This window comes from Talpa occidentalis, unplaced genomic scaffold (assembly GCF_014898055.3).
Source record: "Talpa occidentalis isolate TD23 unplaced genomic scaffold, MPIMG_talOcc4v2.1 talOcc4.5, whole genome shotgun sequence".
In the NCBI taxonomy this organism is placed as follows: domain Eukaryota; kingdom Metazoa; phylum Chordata; class Mammalia; order Eulipotyphla; family Talpidae; genus Talpa; species Talpa occidentalis.
In genome coordinates this window covers 55,337,758-55,352,026 of record NW_023604861.1, presented here as the reverse complement: position 1 = coordinate 55,352,026, position 14,269 = coordinate 55,337,758, and the positions used below count along the sequence as shown (strand labels likewise).

The 14,269-nt window shown below is 38.5% G+C and overlaps 1 protein-coding gene across 1 annotated transcript in view; it reads right to left on the bottom strand.

Annotated features, from left to right (window-relative positions):
* The window catches only part of FREM2 (FRAS1 related extracellular matrix 2), a 165,645-nt gene that overhangs the window by 19,982 nt on the left and 131,394 nt on the right, over positions 1-14,269 (bottom strand). Inside the window, exons 9-15 of the mRNA XM_054701874.1 lie at positions 13,123-13,320; positions 11,432-11,596; positions 10,671-10,853; positions 7,343-7,473; positions 5,366-5,524; positions 3,714-4,017; positions 1,516-1,647 (exon numbers count right to left, since the gene is read on the bottom strand). Coding sequence (XP_054557849.1) covers positions 1,516-1,647; positions 3,714-4,017; positions 5,366-5,524; positions 7,343-7,473; positions 10,671-10,853; positions 11,432-11,596; positions 13,123-13,320 — 1,272 coding nt within the window. The remainder of the gene's footprint in view (positions 1-1,515; positions 1,648-3,713; positions 4,018-5,365; positions 5,525-7,342; positions 7,474-10,670; positions 10,854-11,431; positions 11,597-13,122; positions 13,321-14,269) is intronic.

Sequence of the window (14,269 nt, the reverse complement as noted above, 5' to 3'; positions counted from 1 at the left end):
CACAGACAAATGCTTAGCCTGTAGACCACAGACAAATAGGCAAAGATGGGATTTACTCCATGAGCCATAGTTTGTTGAACACTGGCATAAGCAATGCAGCAAAAAGGCTATGAATGAGGCCTTCCCTAGAACCTTACCATTTCTCCCTTTGAGGTTTTCCCAGAGCAAAACTCTGATCCCACAAAAGAACTGATCCACTTCTACCATGGCAGAGCTCCAACTAGTGAATGAAATGCAAAGCCAAGCCTTAGGAGCACATGGGGGATCAGTTTTTCTACAGGAGAAACTGTTAGAGGTCTGTTTTTCTGATGGATTCCTGCTAAGCCCTTTGTAACTCCAAGTCTCATTTCCCACATGACTCAAAAGTTAGGATGGCCAAAGTTAGGATCAGCATTATGCTGGAAGAGTTGCAGATTGTTGCCCATCTACCTCCCACCAAGTTTAGGCTCGAAATAAGCAAAGCAGAATTATGCTCTTTTTCTAAGGGCAGAGGATTCTACCTTCTAGTTCCCCATGTTTCTTCTTCCTTAGCTACTTAAAATATTACTAACATGTCAAGTAATAAATTAATATTAATGATTTACTTCAAGTACACAGTGACTGGAGGGAATAAACGTGAAAATTCTTGTATACATGGAGAAATGTTTATATAATGTGGATAAGGTTATTGACTCACCAATTCTGGCCACACTTTCTTAACCAGAGAAAATGAACACAAAACTTTGAGTTATATTTTTAATTTTATTTCAATGCCAAAGAAATATCTAAGTCATTACAGTTAATATGGAAAATATTTATAAAATTCCAGTTATGAAATAGCAAATAAATGTTGATGATAAGCATTGAGAGACCAGAATATTTTACCGCCAGTTTAAATTCAAGAGTTTTGAAGATACATCTTTGCTAGTACATTAACCAAAGGTTTGTTTCATTGTGTTTGGACAAGCACTAAGTTTATCGAAATTTAAATAGTGCTTACATTGTATGACTTTTATTTTTTTATTTTTTTTTTTTTATTTATTTATTTTTTTTAATAGAGGCATGTTTTTTTTTTTTTTTATTTATTTGTTCGTTTGTTTTGTTTATACATGCATTGGGTACAGTCAGAAGCGCGGGAGGGTGAGAGAATTCACCAGAGCCAGAGCGGGGAGCAGAGCAGGCAGAAGGACCGAAGTACACTGCTGAGGGGAGCAGCGGGCGGCAGGAGAGGTCTGCGCGCCATGTGGGACCCTCCTCTGGTGGCCGGGGAGCAGCCGGGGATCGAACCGCTGCCGCAGAGGCCGTGGGCAGCTTCGCAACCCAGCGCTCAACCACTGCGCCACCGGGGAGGCCCACATTGTATGACTTTTAAAAAGAAAGAAAGCAGAAACACTTGAAAGGAGCAGAAGGACTTGAAGCTCTAATTGCAAATTGAGCACTTACTGTGCGCCTCACTATTCAGAGTATTCACTAAAATGAATCAGATAAGGAGAAGCCCAAACCACTTCCATGGATTTGTTTACCCTGGTCACCTACCATCAATGTGAGGCATCGTGACAGTGAGCTTGATAAAGTTTGTGTGTTCTGGGTCCTCGGGGCCAGTGTAGCGCAACTTTGCTGAGAAAGGCTCAGCTCCCACTATCCCCGGCACCCGAGGCTGACAGAGACCTGGAAGAAAATAAACATATTTATGCTACAAGAAGATAACAGATCACATTAAAGAATATTTTTGAAAGAGACACTATTATTTTTCCTTGTACTTTAAACTTCTCTGTGGACTAAAGGCATTGCCGGGAGATGACAACATAAGGAAGTAAAGACCACATTTTAAGAAGTAATCACAGCAGACTGTCTTGTGGCTACTTCTTAATGGTTAAGTATTTTCCCAAAGGTCACAAAACACTAATTCTGAAAGGAAACTTGCATTTCTTTGTTTATTGCAGCACTATTTTAAAGATTTATTTATTTATTTATACAAGCACTGGGTACAGTCAGAAGCGCGGGAGGGTGAGAGAATTCACTAGAGTCAGAGCAGGGAGCAGAACAGGCAGACAGATGGAAGACACTGCTGAAGGGAGCAGTGGGCACGGCAGGAGAGGTCTGCACGCCATGTGGGACCCTTGCTGGTGGCCGGGGATCGAACCCATGCTGCAGAGGCTGCGGGCAGCTTCGCAGCCCAGCGCTCAACCGCTACGCCACGGGGGAGGCCCTGCAGCACTATTTTAAATAGCTAAGATACGGAATCAATCTAAGTGTCCAAAAACAGATGATTGGATCAAGAAGATATGATAAACACACCCAATGGAATACTAGTTAGCAATCAAAAAGATAAACTCATGCCATTTGCAGTAACATGGATGGAGCTAGAAGGGATTATGCTCAGTGAAATAAGTCAGAAGGAAAAACAATAATATTCCTCCTCACATATAGGAAGAATATAGGGTAACCAAACAAGGGATCTATCCTACCTACCTACCTACCTACCTACCTATCTCTTTGAATCAAAACTGTTTATATGAAAATCTTTCTTCAATGTTTTTCAGAGAATTGTGATGTTTCCATTTTAATATCATGGAAGCAACCAAGAAGCTGGATTATAATTTCAAGAAAATTCCTATTTGTACAAACAAGAGAAAATGGACATGTATTTATTACAACAGCAATAAAATCAAAGGCACAAGGCATGTCCCAGTACCTGATTTGATTGCTTTACTAATAGGGGGAATCATTTTAAGGGATTGTTTACTTTCTTGGGGAGGATGATACCAACATAGTTGTGCTTAAGAGAAACTAAAATCATATTTTAATCCTAATGCTTTTTTATTATTTATAAATATTTATCGTGAACATATAATTGTCAGAAGTGGTAAATTTCTTTATGGGACAAATATACTTCTGAACCATTGTATGAAACTGTAAGTTTTAGAAACAAAATCTTCTAGACTATTTTTAAAAAATCTAATTGAAAAGTTCTTCTACAGAATGATTTGTTTATAAAGTGGATTTTCTCTGTTTTCAGTCTTGTTTCCCACTACATGCTCTCCTCTACTCCAGTGTTTCTGAGCTCTGGCCCTGAACACAACTTTCTTTGTAATACAAAGTATGGGCACATGTGCACACTTCTTCTGGACTGACCTTGTTCTCTATCCCTGGTAAAATCCTGCTCCTCCAACGACCAAGTTGGATTGCCCTTGGCATAGCATTGAGCCACCCTTCCATCTCATTCTGCTTCATCTCTGAATCTCAGTCTTCTCTCTCTAAATATGCTTTTCATTTTTCTGTTTATAGTTCCCAGAATGTTCCATGAATTATTGCTCGTGTTTTTTTCCTCTGCTGTTTTCATGGTTCAGCTTCAGCACCTAAACATTCCTGATCCACTCAGTGTCCAACTAATGACTCCTACTTTTGCATTTCTAAATGTGTGTGCAGATAAAATATGTGTCTTCAGTTTGAGCTGAACTCCTTTAAGACAGAAATCTTATTTTTCTTTCTGTCAGTATAGGACACTTAAATGCCAGCCAAATTCTTGTAGATAACAGATCATCAAAAACATGAAATGAGTAAATATTTGTTTTCTAATGAAAATTTTTATACAAACAGATTTTCATTTTTATATACTTAGAGTGTACTGTGGAATATGTGGGACATTTGGATGAACTGATAAACAGATACAAGACATTTATGATATTCCATGGTTTTCCAGTTATCTTCACATGCAAATGGCAATGCATTACCTTCTTCTCTGCCGATGGTTACAATAGGGCTCATCAGCTCCAGGCCTTCATCGCCGTTGGCATTCACAGCACGAGCTGCGCACTGTACTCGGGAGCCAGGCTGAAAGTATATGGAGTCCAAAGTGATCATCTTGGATGATGTGAAAAAGGTGTCAAAGTCCACTTCTCTCATGGGGCTAGTCACGCCATCAGGGCCAGAGGGAGCGCTGGTCAGCCATCGGTACCGCGTCAAAGTGTCATTGATGTTCTCGCTCGCACAAATAGAGCCTGTTTTGTCATAGTCAGAATACCTAGGGTTGCAAGCCTATGAAAAAGAAATAATACCTATAAATATTTAGGACCACAAGTGTATGGAACGCAAAAAACAATAACTATCAAAACTACAGTATAGAACAGTATGGAAATCATTCCTCTCAAGGTCTATCGTAATGTTTTCATTCCCACTGCTTTTAACTCTTTCTATGTTATTCATGTAACTTTCAAATTTCTAGTCATGATAATTTTTATGAACTTAAATTTTGCATTCGATACAACTTACTGGATGTTTCTACCTTCAGCTTGCTATGAATTACAATGTTACTCATTTCATCAACTCCTGAATTCTCAGAGTTGGCAAAATCATCCTTGTTCTTTTTCCCTCTTCTTCACATTCTCACCCCTCACCACATCACCTCACTCCATGCTCTCCTTTTCCCCCACATCCAGTTGGTCAGTGAGCCTGGTTGATCTTCTTTTCAATGTTTTTTAAATTGCTCTCTTCCTTCCCATTACCAGCACCACTTCAAGTCTACACCAGGGCCTTTCTAGCCTGGTGCTGCCATGGTAACATCCACTATAACCCCTCAGCTCAGGCCATTCTGTGCAGGAACACCCTGCTACCCCACAAACTAAGTTCATCCTCCTCACTATAACATTAAAAGACCTGGCACCAAATGATTATGTCTGCTTTGTTAATTAAATAAGCATTTATTGTCTACCTATTATATTGTCTACTATTATATCAGGACCGTTGAGACATAAAAATCAGTACATTCCAGATTTTGCTCACCAGGAGCTTATCATTTAGAGTCAAGAAAAAGCAAGTAAAACAGTAATGATAATATACCATTTTTTTTCTTGTTATTCCTCTAGATGTAACTTGCATGGCAACCACTTCCTCTAGGGATGATCTTCCCTTATCTGACTCTTACCTTAAAGTCTGGATCCCCTGATGATCCCTCACACTTGACTCCCACATATGGAGTTGGGGGGGGAGCTGCAGCTACACTTCTAGTTTGTATCATTCTCATGATGATCACATTATGCCGGATAGGAGAGTAACAGACCCCTATGTAATTTTCTCTCCCTTCCCTTAAATTCTTTCAGTGTAGAGTTCAGAGCTTATTTATCTTTCTATCAGTGACAGGCTGAGATAACATGAGATAACACGCTGTGTACACATCAGTTAATAAACCTCTGTTGGAAGAAGGAAGGAAAATGGGAGCTTTATTTGATTAATGCTGTATTTTCCTTTCCAAAGTTCAAAGCTTAGACTTTGCAGTATTTTCTCACTTTATCCTCTTGTGACAAAGCCAATACTATATTGGTTAATGTTTATAATTCTTTTAAGTAATTATTTTATGATTTTCTAAATCTTGTAATTTCCAACTCACTGTGATACAGACGACAGGATAGCCAGACACGGGTCCAGCACTCTCTTTAGCTCTAGAAGTGTCATCGTATATCAGTAAGGACACAATTTGAGGAACAGACGGAAAAGTGACGTCTGCTATGCTGTTCATTTCTTCTATATACACAATGGCTTTGATTACCTAAAAAGAAAAGATTATTACCACAAACATTGAAATACTAGATTCTCTGGGCTTCTATTGTACAGAACAATACTCCCGATGCTTGGCAAGTCTCCGGCTCATTATGGTGAAGATGGTCACAGTCAAGACTCCTGGAGAGCCTCAGGGTTTGTGGGGTTGGCTCCGCGTGACCCTGGCACCTTGGTCACTGCCTTAGCCATGGCATAGAGCAGCCTGGTAGGCAAGTGGCCCATGAGGTATTGGAGCTCTAATTTTTTTCTTCAAATTGTGACAATTATAGCTAACTTTGTCTTGGGGTTGTGAGATGGATGATCTATGAAAAAGTCAATTAGTTGGGCCTCCCCTGGTGGTGCAGCGGTTGAGCACTAGGCTGTGAAGCTACCCACAGCTTCTGCAGTGCCGGTTCAATCCCTGGCCACGGGCGAGGGTCCCTCATGGTGCAACAGACCTCTCCTGTCTCACCTGCTGCTCCCCTCAGCAGTGTATGTTGTCAGTCTCCCTGTTCTGTTCCCCACTCTGGCTCTGGTGAATTCTCTCACCCTCCGCGCTTCTGACTGTACCCAGTGCTTGTATAAATAAATAAATACATCTTTAAAAAAAAAGTCAATTAGTTGATAGTGGGAAAAGTTGAAAGACTCCCTGAGAGAAGGCAGATCCTAGGGCCATGCTGGAGTGGACGCTGGGAAAGGAAGTTTACATGAGCAGAAAGTTATATGAAGTCTGAAGCACAGGTAGAGAGAGAGGCTGAGTCATGACAGAAAAGGAATCTGTGCACATCTGCTCTGGTAAGGTAACAAGACCCCCTTGTTGATGAATTTGCCTTAGCTCCTGAATAACCTCGGGCATCCAGCTATGTATCACAGATCCCAAGCCTGTATTTACATGCATATTCATGAAAGAAGCTCTCATCACTTCAAATGATTGGACTGAATCTCTGTTCCTTTTACCCAAAAAAAGTTTAATTCAACACTCTCTAAAAGCACTAATAAAAGACACATCTCATCAAGATTTATAAAAATATATTTGAAAAGGAATTTTTGCCCATACTTCTTGAATTTTACAGATGACTCTTTAAAAAGCAAGGCACTATAGCAGAAAATGTTATGAAGTAGTAAAGATTATAAAATGATAAAACATATTTAAGGAAAAAAATCTCAATTTGATTTCAAAAAAATAGGGAAACAAGTTATAAAATAAATAGAACAAATCTAAGCTTAGATATTAACAATTTATCTGTTCCTAAAATCATTCAGTTTAAAATTATTTTGGGTTTAAAGGTCAAGATTCTGTGAAAATTGTGCTTATCTTGAAGAACATCTGGTTTATAATACAATAAATTTAAAAAGTACAGTAAACAAAGATTAGGCCTACAATGTTTTGGTCACTGAGGCTCAGAAGATCAATTTGACAATACCAGGATGAGCAGGTAGGAATTTTTGAGGGTTAACGGTTGGGTTTATGGGTTATAATATATGTTATAATGAGTCCTAAACTGAATTAAAAGCCTTATCTTGGGGCTGAGATGCTGCTTCCTCTCTAGATGATTTCTCTCAACAAATTCAATTGTTTCTGACTGAGATGGGAAGGGTAAGTCGGCTGATGTGGGGCTCAGTCCTTGAGTTTCTACAAATATGATTTTTCAAAGAAAGACAGGAATTTCTTGATTGGAAAGTGGAACAAAATTTATTTAGGAAATGAAAAGGGATTGTGTAAGATTTGTACAAAGTCCTATTAATTCATTGTACACTATTGATGTTTATATGCATGTTCCCTGATAAAATGGCTGTTGTGAATTTGTAAGCACACTCTGCTCCTTACCTGCGTCTCTGCTATCATGTTCTCATCGGGTTTTAGGTGGACAGTAAAGGCCTCTCTCATCTCTCTTACTCCATCAAAGATTACTTCAATTTCAACAAAGTGCTGGTTTTCTCCCTCTTTAAACTCGATTTCTACAAATGCAAAGCCACAGAGTGAATCTTTCTATAAGTAATTTTAGTCAAGTTATTTTGATAGTGACCCACATAAGAAATACATTTTACAGTGAGGTCCTAGTAAGTGTGTATTTGTGTGTGTGTGTGTATGTGTGTGTGTGAATAAAATGGAATTGATAATATCATCAGTTATTCTTAGCATTGCACTCTATTGCTTTCTATTCTATTCCCTTTTATCCCAAGAAAAATTTAAATCATAAGTTACAAACTGATTCGTTGGCCCACAGTTTGAGAAAATGCTGAATCATGGGAAGGATGATCAACAGTTCTGATATTGGAACACAAGCAGACAAACTCAGCTCTAATTTTTCCAGAATTTCTTAACCAACAGGACATAAGTCAAAGAAATAAGATTGCATGAATTATCAAGTGTGAATAGCATTTACATTTTGTATACAAAATGTAAAATGTAAAGTTGGATATAAACTTACTGAGTTTTAACATATATCAAAAATATTTTTAAGACTTTTTGTTGATGTTAATCTTAGAATCTAAGGAAATTTTTTTAGATAAATATTTAGGATCTGCCCCTCCTCAAGAAAAATAATTGCTTCATTGTCATGAAAACTAAACCCAGTTATGAGAATCCTTTTTTAACCATTCACTTAGAAGTTCTTAAAACTTTAACAATTAATTTATTTCGCTGACTTCATGGACAAGACTCTGACCACATTATGATACTTGAATAAACTCTATTGTTGGCTTTACTATATCTTCTGAGAAACTGACTAAGGAGAAAAATTAAAGAACAGCGCAAAATCCTTCCAATGAGAGAGGCTGACAGACACTGCTTACCAAGGCAACTTCAGTTCAGCCAGGATAATCCTAAATCCTTTAAAATGTGGCAGAAGAAAATCTGTCTTCAACATATTTTTCTTTTCTGACTTCTATTTTTCAATTGACAATATGAAAAAGATTTTTTTCTTTAAAATGGAGGTAGCTCTGTTTCCAAATAAAGCTGTTTTCTACATTAGCCCCAGCAAGTTCTTGGAGTATATAGTCTTAGATTTCTCTGACCCTGAGTAAACTTATGGTGCTTGCAGAGGATGGAAAAAGCTGGCCATTTCTGTCCCACCAATTTGTTTGGCTTGACCTGTGGGACCTTGCATTAATAAGTCAGATTCTTACATTTAAAATTATGGGGATTCTCTAGGAAAATAGAATTGTGAGTTCTTTTGTACTCTCCTTCCTGACAATAGCCAGCAGGCAGTGACAGAAAGGATCTTCTCAGCAGAGAATGGATTTCCTGGCTCAATAGCCTTCAACACTCAACATTTTCCTTGAATTTGCCTTGCTTCACACATTTTAATTGCTTGCCGTAGGCCATTAACATTCCAGTTTTGCAACCCTCTGGGTTATGCAAGTCCCATTTCTAAGAAGTTAAAAACTTAATTATGTTAAATATTTAAATTATTGTTATCTTACAGTACAGTTGCTAGATGATAGTTTTCTTAATCACTTGAGTTTTCACTTCAGATATTTTTAGCACAAAAAGTGGATTTCCACTTTTATTCTATATTTAAATTTTTCTGTTCATTTGTAAAGGACTGACCTCAAGTTGGGCCATGAAAGGAGAAATTGGAGTTCCAGAACAGATCACTTAAATTTCTACTATAAATATGTTGTTTATTATACATTTAATATATAGTACACTAAATAGCATGTTGACATTACTGTTATCTAACTTTTTTGACTTCATTTGTCAGTTTACGGTATAGCTGTAATTTTGTTCTGTTTTAGCAAAATGAGGTTTTAACAGGTGCTTTCAAAAGTGCATTAAAAGGTGCTTCCTTCATGTAAAACCTGCTCATTCTAGAAATCCTAATTTTAGATTTTGTATTTAGCAGCTATCATTTTTTTTCTTTCCTTTTGGGTGGTATGTATTTTATTTCAAACATTTTTCTTTACATGAAGAATAATCCAAGATTAATGTTGAAATTCTACAGTATATCAAACTTTTACCAAATATACAAAGGAAAGTACAAGTGCTTTGGTAAATGATGTTATTTTTTCATTGTCTCAAACTTTTACCAAATATACAAAGGAAAGTACAAGTGCTTTGGTAAATGATGTTATTTTTTCATTGTCTCATTAATGTTATTACTGACTCAGTAGTATCTATCAGTCACTTTCTAAATTTTTCTAACAAGTCAGGAGATCAAGATGCATTTCTGTCATTCTATTATTATCAGGAACTAAAATGACTGTTGGGGGCATCCCTGGTGGCACAAGGAATTAAGCGCCTCACTATGAGGCAATCCACAGCCTCTGCAGCACAAGTTCGATCCCCGGCCAGCCTGGGAGCAACCCACATGGTGCAGCAGACCTCTCCTGTCTCGCCTGCTGCTGCCCTCAGCAGTGTTTTCAGTCAGTCTGCCTGTTCTGTTCCCCACTCTGTCTCTGGTGAATCCTCTCACACCCCACATCTCTGGGCCTGTACCCCAGCTCTTCTATGTATAAATAAATAAATCTTAAAAAAAAAAAAGATTGTTGGGAGTAAGGGGTAGAAAATTAGAAACAAAGTAGACAAGCAGAACTACAAATAACTTATAAATTTATCTTGCACATCAACTAATTACCTTTGTGCAAGCAAATAATCCAGAAAGAGACTGATTTGTTTTATTATTTATAAAAGGTAAAGGAAAAAGGTCCACAATTTGAAGGAAAGCATGTATGAACAGCTCCTGAGACCCAGAGAATTCATGCCTCTGTGGCTGGTATTTCTTTCATTGCTCCTATTATGACAACATTTTCTAGCTTGAAGTTTTAGATTGTTGGTATAAACTAAATGGACTTATTGTGACTATTGTGTACATTTTCAATGTAATCGAAAATATCAGGAAAGTCATTATTGTTTATGTTATTAATGTTTGATAACTGCTAATGAAGATAAAACCTATTGAAAATAAAGTAGACTCAACACTGAAGGTCATCTAGCATGTCTGCCCAAAATTTCCCTAAGTTTAAAAACATATACCCTGTAAGACAAAAAAGGAAAATCCTGGAAATCAATTCCATTGTGTTTGTTTTTCCGAAGAAGATTCATTTAAAGGAGTGTGTCTATTTTGGTTGCATATTTTTTTCTTTTTCTCAAGGTCTCTCACATTAACACATCATATTAGCATACCCCACACTTTTGGAGAGGACCCTCATACCTTCCGACACAGGATGGTAGTCTTCTCCGGAGGTGGCCGAACCGTCCTTGGTGTGGACTCTCACAACAGAAACTTTGGAAATGTCTCCTTGGCGAATCACTGGAATTTTTACCACCGACGACTGTCCTGGTTCTCTGGGCTCACTAACGCTAAATTTAGTTTCTCCAAATTTAATAATTGCCTCTAAAATTGTGAGAAACATGAACAAATGAAAATATAAGAGGAATACTTGTTCTCCATATCTAATTTTTATGTCCATGTGGATGAGTTTGCTACCTAAGACTGTCCACTCTAGGCCCTCTCTCTTCCCTCACCCAATATGTTAGCAGAGACTGAGTATGCATAGCCCCACTCCTTCCCTGGAACTTAACCAGCTCCCAGGGAGCATGTGCTCTGGGCTCTATGTGTCATAAGTTTTACGGAAGCAACCCCCTGAGAGTGGGGAAGGAGGGAGGAAACTGTTGGATTGACCACAAGTACCTCAGGTTGGGGGGTGTGTGTGTGTGTGTATGTATGGGGGGCTGTGGGGTAGGGGGAGCTAAGTATGTTTGGGATTCAGCATTTAGATAAAAACCATATTCTCAAACATTAACCTTTCATTTTAACGGTTTATTTCACTCCCTATTTTGACTTAGTCTTTTTCCCTATTTCTCATCACTTTAAAACCCTAGTTAGACAATGGAAGTGATTTTCTGTTACCTAAAACTTTAACATAGATCTATTGCAGTTTCCCATTTATGGTACCAGAAATAGCTTCTTACTATCAGCATCATCTCGGATCCTGATCAGAGTTTCATTTTGTTCACCAACTGCAGCCCCAAAAGGAGAGTTACTTTGAGGAGTGCCCAGAACCAGACGGAGTTCCTCCACCTCCTCGTATAGCGCATCATCCATCAGCTCAAGGACACAAGGCTTTTCAATCTCACCTGAAACAATGATGACAGCATTTTTAAAAAAGATTTATTTATTTATGCATACAAGAACTGGGATGTAGGCCAGAGGTGCAGGGGGTGAGAGGATTCACTAGAGGCAGAGTGGGGAGGAGAACAGGCAGATGGACTGAAATACACTGCTGAGGGGAGCAGCGGGCGAGTCAGAGAAATCTACTGTGCCATGTGGGTAGCTCCCTGGCCAGCCGGGGATCGAACTCATGCTGCAAAGGCTATGGATAGCTTCACAGTGCTGTGCTTGACCTCTTACACCACCAGGGAGGCCCATGACAGCATTTTTGAGACTTATCTTATAGTCTCCAAAAAAGATGTCTGCTAAGAACATAAGACCACAAGGGCAAGGATGTTGCTTTTTCCCCCTTGCTGTATTAATAGTGCAAAGAGCTGTGTCTGGTATATTAAACCTATTAAACCTTCAATAAATAGTTGCTGAATGATTGACTAATGGAACACATGCAATATTAGATCTTGATTTATACAAGGAATCTCTTAAATGTCTGTCTTTAAGTTTTGTCACTCATCTTAAAAAGCAAGGGAAAAAGCAAATACCAATTTTGTTTATGATTTTCTAACATCAAGATCAGAAAGCAAATCTAGCAGCTTTGTGCTGGTTTGGTCATTGTTAATTTGACGGCAGTACTAGTTTCTAGTATAATTATTGGATCAAAACGATCAAGTATTTTAAGACTACGGGTACAGATTAAAACATGACATCTATTTCCTTTCATTTCTGACATTTAAGCAGCTCTCAGTTTCATAAAACTTATACATTTGATCTGCTCTTAGCCACTGAATAAGTTTTGGAAAAACAATATAGCACATCACTGGAAGCTAATAAATAAGTGGATACGGACATAAAAAGGACTTTTATGGAACCATTTACAATCTATCTCACCTTATAATCAATTAGTGGGTATGAAATCACCTTATAAACTTGTTGAAGTCAAGAACTTGTATTTCTCTCACATATATTTCTTACCAAAACCCTGGATTCCTCAAAATTCAAATACAAATTACAAGCTCATACTCCTCAGTTTTTCAAAAAGACAAAATAGTGTCTTTTGGGATAAAATGGATAGACCTTGAGGTTATGATGGTAAGTGAAATAAGTTCAGAAAGTGAAAGACAGATATTGGATAGTTTCATGTCTCTGTGGCATATAAATAACCAAAAGACATGTACTGGCAAAGCACAGCAGAAGCAATTGTTAGACCTCATGAAAAATATACTGGTTACCAGAGGGAACGGGGGAGGGAGGAGAGGACAGGGGAATGTACGGGGAAGGGAATTGGCAGGGAGGTTAGGTGGAGGATGAATGAAGCAGATGCATAAATGGGACCAAAGATGTATTAGCAAAGTCACATAGACATATAAGCTACTTATAATTTAAAAAATGGGAAAGATTTATACTGGAGGATCTAACCAGTAAGAGAATAAAAATAAAACATCATTATAGTGCAAAAAATTTAATGAATCAAAAAAAATTATAAGCTCAAACTTACCAGGGAGGAAAGTGATGACAGAGATTTCAGTGTTGGGGCGCTCTTCAAAGTCCACCATGACTTGTGCAGACCCCTGCCGTGTGTAGCACCTCACCGAGGACCTGTACTGGATATCTCCACCCCTGTGGATCATCGCCACTACCTGCCCATCATTTTCATTGCCAGTATATACTCGTTCTTTGAATTGCATCTTAGGCACTGCAAAAACAAGTAAACATATGGATCAAGTGAGCATAAGGTTGCTCAAGAAAAATGGCATTTCAGAAAATGTGACTTAGTAGAAGGGATAATGGGATAGAAATGAGAATTGGATCCCAATCTCCACTCAGTCACTTGCCAATGTTTTGGCTTTGAGCAAATCACTTAACTCTCAGTGTTCTCATTTTTGAAAGTTTGCTCTGCCTATTTTTGTGCAGTAAAGAGATACAACGAAATGCTAAAAAGTGGAAACAACTGGATACTATGATATCTATATCAATATGTTGCTGAAACATGTATTTTTCAGGATTTCTGATAACACTAAATATTATACACATTTTTAAGCACAGTTGTCATATATACTGTGTATGTATGTATACAGTAATGACCCTGACTGATGGGAGGGGAGGGGTTGCTCAATTACAATAGAGCATCTTAAGTTATCAGCCACTTGTTCAAAGACACTGATCAACATATAAAAGGCAAAGCTGGATAAAAATCTGGCTGTGTGAAGAGGCCCCTGTAGTTCAAAATTGACAGGTGGTCCTGATGTCTTATCAAGAAGTGAAATAAATATGGGTACAGAAGTTGAGGGCAATTTGAGATGCTCATGGACTCCATGACTGTGATCCTGGAGCCTTCTTCAGAGTATGTTGAGGGCCTCTGGGAGACTCTTGCTTTAGAAGAGGCATGTCCTCCTCCTAGCAGAGGATGGATTCCCGGAGCTCTCTGGATCAGTTGCCAGTCTCTCAAACTTTGCCAAGAGGTTCATTACCCGGGACCTCCCTGGTGACTCAAGAGGTTAAGACACAGCACTAAGAGGCTATCTGCAGGCACTGCAGCACAAGTTCCATCCCTGGCCATGGAGGTGACCCACACGGCACAGCAGACCTCTCTTGTGGCACCCACTGCTCCCCTCAGCAGGGTCTTTCAATTTGCCTGTTCTGCT